Here is a 5,391-nt window from a genome sequence, read left to right as displayed (position 1 = left end):
TTTGGAGTGGGAAGGGTGGGGTGGTAAAGAAGGGAGATGAGTAGGATCGTTTTGATTAAAATATGGGGCCTGATTGTGTAAGCAATGAAATAATGGAAAAGAACAGACAACTAATGATTTGCTCCTATGTTCATAATATTTTACCTTTTCAAAAAAATGTCATTGGAAACATTAATGAGTACTGCAAGAGACTTTTTAAAATCTGTGAATACCTGAAACCTGTAAGCCAAAGTGTTTCCTGCCTGAGCTTAATGCTGTTCCCCACGAAGAACTAAGCCAGCTAATAAATTATCAAAGCTGCCAAATGGATTGAGGAAGGAAAGTCTTTTATTGGAGAGTATACATCAATAGATCATTGTCTTAGAAGTGATAATTCCTGAAAATAAATAAGACAACCCTTTATTTTCCAGTTATAAATTATAATATATCAGATTATTCATCCAAGCCACTGGCTAAGGTGTTGGGGAAGAGGGTAGCATAAGAGATGAGAGAGTAGAGAAGACAAGTGCCCATGAGCTTAGGGCAAAAAACTCTTGGAGCCTCTCTGGCATTTTTTGAACTTCGAACTCTCAAACTTATTGGTGGCAAGATATAGTCACTGATAGCACAAGTGTCAGTTAATCAGTTTAAAGGTTGAATTATTTCAAAATTCCTGGTATCAGGAGAAGAATAAACTTTCATACTGGGTTAATGGTTCACTGTAAAACAGAACAAACAAAAATATATATTTTTTAAATCCTAAGAATTAGGCTTGGCGCCTGTGGCTCAAGCGGCTAAGGCGCCAGCCACATACACCTGAACTGGCAGGTTCGAATCCAGCCCAGGCCCGCCAAACAACTACAGCTGCAACCAAAAAATAGCTGGGCGTTGTGGCAGGTGTCTGTAGTCTCAGCTACTTGGGAGGCTGAGGGAAGAGAATCGCCTAAGCCCAGGAGTTGGAGATTGCTGTGAGCTGTGACACCATGACACTCTACTGAGGGCAATAAAGTGAGACTCTGTCTCAAAAACAAAACAAAAAAAAAAATTATTCCATAACATAGAGAAGGAGGAAATTCTCCCCAACTCATTCTATGAAGCCAGTATCACCTTAATACCAAAGCCAGGAAATGACATAACATGAATACAGATGCAAAAATCCTCAATAAAATATTAGCAAACTGAATTCAATAGCACATAAAAAAAAAAAAAATCCAGGGCGGTGCCTGTGGCTCAAAGGAATAGGGCATCGGCCCCATATGCCAGAGGTACTGGGTTCAAAACCAGCCCCAGCCAAAAACTGCAAAAAAAAAAAAAAAAAAATCCATCATGACCAAATGGACTTCACCCCAGGAATACAAGGATGGTTCAACATATGTAAATCAATAAATGTGATTCACCACATAAACAGAAGCAAAAGGGAGACGCCCCAGAGTGAAAGAGGGAAGTGAATAGGGCTTTGGGCTGTGGGCTCCTGTTGGGCTGGCCTTGCTGAAGTAGAGGCAGCACCGAGACAGGCCTTTGCCACTGGTCCGGATTGGGATGTTGAAGAACACGGTGTCATCGGCCAGGTTCTGGAAGGTGGACATGGATGAGTACAATGAGAACAAGTTCGTGGACGAGGAAGACGGGGGCGACGACCAGGCTGGGCCTGACGAGGTCGAGGTGGACTCCTGCCTGCGGCAAGGAAATATGACTGCTGCCCTCCAAGCAGCTCTGAAACCCCCCCCATCAACACCAAGAGTCAGGCGGTAATCTGGCAGGCAGCATTGTCTTAAAGGTGCTCATCTCATTTAAAGCTAATGATATCCAAGAGGCAGTTCGATCTCTGGACAAGAATGGTGTGGATCTCCTAATGAAGTATATTTATAAAGGCTTTGAGAGCCCTTCTGACAATAGCAGTGCTATGTTACTTCAGTGGCATGAAAAGGCACTTGCTGCTGGAGGAGTAGGGTCCATTGTTCATGTCCTGACTGCAAGGAAAACAGTGTAGTCCAGCAGGAGCTGGATCTGTCGGGGGAGTGGGAGTTGCTGGTACAAAGACCAAAACAACCAAATGCCACCGCTGCCCTGTGGGTAGCATCTGTTTCTCTCAGCTTTGCCTTCTTGCTTCCTTTTTCATATCTGTAAAGAAGAATATTACATATCAGTTTTCCTTTAATGAAAATTGGAATAACAAAGACGAAATCATGTTTCAGCAGGAGTTTCATCCTCTCAAATTCTTTCAATGGGGTGTATACCAGTCTGTATATAGCATAATTTACATTCAGTTTAATTGTGCAATTTTTAACTCCTAGTGGCTGGTTTCTGTTTTGTTTTGTATTATTTTTAACTAATGCTGAGATATTTGATCAGAATTTGAAGCCAGTTTCCTATCTCATTGCTAGTCAGGAAGTAATCTGTATTAAAAACATGAGAGACTGGCAGCTATTAATATTGCAAAACTGGACTATACTTCCCTTATGTAAGCAAAATGTATTTCCAAAATCAGTGGTGGGTGAACACCACTACCAAGTTCCAGCTTTGTTTCTGCTTGCCCCCAGATTATGTGTGCTGTGAGTTTGAGTATGCTACTTCCTCTCAGCATCCAGTAATCATGGCCTCTCATTTTCTTTGTGGTCACCCAGGGTTCAGAGCAGGAAGTCTTGCTCTATACAAATGTATCTATAAAATATCTGCTCTTTGGCATGAACATCAAAGTTGTGTTCCAATGATATGGTTCCATTTGGGGAAACTACCCCAAGTCTCAGAAAAGATGTGGAAACTGTGATGTAATTCAAACTCGGGGCAGCCTCTGAATGAAATGCTATTTTCTTTAGAAATACAGTAGCTGCCTTAGACATTATGAGCTATATACAACTAGTATTTAATATGCCCCATAAATGTCTTCAGTGTTTTCAGGGTAATGTGGATCTCAAAAGATTTGGTTCAGATCCAAACAAATACACATTCTGTGTTTTAGCTCAGTGTTTTTTTAAAAAAGAAAATGCCACACAGCAAAACATGTTTACTTACAAAGTAAACAAACCAAATCGGTTCTCAAGTAATGACTGGTGCTTACAAAATGTTGTTATGACATAGTAGCTCTAAAACAAACCACCTGACCAAGAGGGAAATCCGCCTGTGTTTAGTATTTACATTGGACACCAGTTTCATAATCACTGACTTACGTGAAAACTGGTGCAGAAATTCTATAAACTCTTTGCTGTTTTTGATACCTGCATTTTGTTCTGTTTTGTTTTGTAAAAATGATGAACTTCAGAAAATAAAATGTCACTGTTGAATAAAAAAATAAATAAACAGAAGCAAAAACAAAGACCATATGATCTAAATAGATGTGGAAAAAGCACTGTTTCCTGATAAAAACACTCACAAATGAGGCACAGAAGGAACATATTTCGAACATATATATATATGAATATATATATGAATGTTTTATTCAAAATATTTATGGGGTAGAGTATTTTTGTTACACTGTTATATTTTATTCTGCTTCAGCTGGGGCTTTTAAGTGTGCCCATCACTGGAGTTGCGTTCACAATAGGTTAAGTTTTTACCACTCTTCTTCCCCTTCTTGATTTCAAATGAACTTTACATCTCTTTGTGCTGGTGTGTGCCCATCAATTAGCTCCAAATTATTAGAGAGTATATGTAGTGTTTGTTTGTTCATTTCTGGAATCATTCTTTTTTTTTTTTTTTTTTGTAGAGACAGTTTCACTTTATCGCCCTTGGTAGAGTGCCGTAGCGTCACAGCTCACAGCAACCTCCAACTCCCGGGCTTAGGTGATTCTCTTGCCTCAGCCTCCCAAGTAGCTGAGACTACAGGCATCTGCCACAACGCCTGGTTATTTTTTTGCTGCAATTTGGGCCTGGGCCGGGTTTGAACCCGCCACCCTTGGTATATGGGGCCGGCGCCTTATCCACTGAGCCACAGGCGCCACCCCTCTGGATCATTCTTAGGGCCTAATCCACATGAGTGGATTAGGAGAACGTAGTGTGTATATACAATATGTGTGTGTGTGTGTGTGTGTGTGTGTGTGTGTGTGTGTGTGTGTGTCTGTGTGTGTGTATCATGGAGTACTACTCAGCCATAAAATGAATGAGATAATGCCTTTTGCAGTAATGTGGATGAAACTGGAGACCATTATTCTAAGTGAAGTATCCCAGGAATGGAAAATAATTTCTAGAAATATATAGGTCAAAAGGTCAGTGCAGAATCTCCTAGGATTTCCCAAGGACCTCGGCACTCACAACCCCCCACCCCCACCCCCACTCACCCCTGTGTCCCGCCCACAACTACCACTTCCGCTTCCAATGACCACTGAGGCTCACTTCCCCTTCCGGGCCCACCCGCCACGATCTAACTGCCACCAGCGGGGAGCCACCCTGGCTGCTCTCACCAGGCCTCAGACCATCCCTAGGCTGCCACCGCCGCCACCCCGCAGCACCTTCTCGGTCTTCGTGTTCACCGTGCTCGTCATGGCTGTAGCTCCCTCCCAGGTGCGCCAGAGCTACCATCCCGAGTGCGAAGCCGGCGTCAACCGCCAGATCACCCTGGAGCTGTACGCCTCCTATGTGTACGTCTCCATGATCACCTACTTCAACCGGGAAGATGTGGCCCTGAAGAACTTCGCCAGCTACTTCGAGCGCCAGTCACTTAGGCAGAGAAAGCACGCCGACATGCTGATGGAGCTGCAGAACGAGCGCGGCGGCCGCGTCTGCCTTCGCGACCTCAAGAGGCCTAACGGTGACGACTGGGAGAGTGGCCTGGAGGCCATGGAGTGTGCCTTCCATTTGGAGAAGAACATCAACCAGAGCCTCCTGTACCTGCGCAAGCTGGCCACCAACAGGGGCGACCCGCAGCTCAGCAACTTCGTGGAGACCCACTTTCTGCGCGATCAGGTGAAGATCCTGAAGGAGCTGGGTGGCCACCTCACCAACCTGCGCAGGCTGGGGGCTCCGGACTCCAGGCTGGCCGAGTACCTCTTCGACAAGCTCACCCTGGGTGGCAGCGACAAAGAGGACTGATCTGGGACTGTCCCCACAGCCACGGGTGTTTCCTGGGCCGCCATGAGGCCAGGGGTGCACATTGCCCTATCAGAGCGTTCACTTAACGTTTTTTCCTTTCTGTTTTACAATTGTTGTCAATAAAGTTATTCTGGTTTTTAAAGCAATAAAGGTGTTCAGTTGATTCGTGTGTGCAAACTTACCTTTTAGGAAGAAGGGAAAATCCCCACACAGGTTTTTTTTTTTTTTTTCTTTTCAGTTTTGCCCAGGCCAGGCTCGAACCGGCCACCCCTCGTATATGGGGCCAGCCGCCTACTTCTTGAGTCACAGGCGCCACCCCCCCGCCCCCACAGGTTTAAAAAGAATATCCAGGGGGATGTCCACCCACTCAAGAAAACACAAAATTAG

The 5,391-nt window shown here is 44.3% G+C and overlaps 1 protein-coding gene and 1 pseudogene across 2 annotated transcripts; both read left to right on the top strand.

Moving 5' to 3' along the window:
* The first annotated feature begins 1,463 nt into the window (after window positions 1–1,463).
* On the top strand, window positions 1,464–2,648 carry LOC128577505 (actin-related protein 2/3 complex subunit 5-like; annotated as a pseudogene). The gene has a single exon (XR_008377581.1). The product of XR_008377581.1 is annotated as an actin-related protein 2/3 complex subunit 5-like (transcript).
* A 1,642-nt stretch (window positions 2,649–4,290) lies between these two features.
* Window positions 4,291–5,004, top strand: LOC128576763 (ferritin heavy chain-like). Its single transcript, XM_053578995.1, has one exon. It carries the CDS (start codon window positions 4,291–4,293, stop codon window positions 5,002–5,004), a length of 714 nt encoding a protein of 237 aa, XP_053434970.1.
* The last annotated feature ends 387 nt before the right edge of the window (window positions 5,005–5,391 follow it).

This window comes from Nycticebus coucang, chromosome X (genome assembly GCF_027406575.1).
Source record: "Nycticebus coucang isolate mNycCou1 chromosome X, mNycCou1.pri, whole genome shotgun sequence".
NCBI lineage: Eukaryota > Metazoa > Chordata > Mammalia > Primates > Lorisidae > Nycticebus > Nycticebus coucang.
The sequence above is the reverse complement of the archived record's forward strand: the minus strand, read 5'-3'. Positions and strand labels throughout refer to the sequence as shown.

Bases quoted from the DNA above. Each gene is read 5' to 3' on its own strand.
- LOC128576763 (XM_053578995.1), top strand. From the start codon at position 4,291: ATGACCACTGAGGCTCACTTCCCCTTCCGGGCCCACCCGCCACGATCT.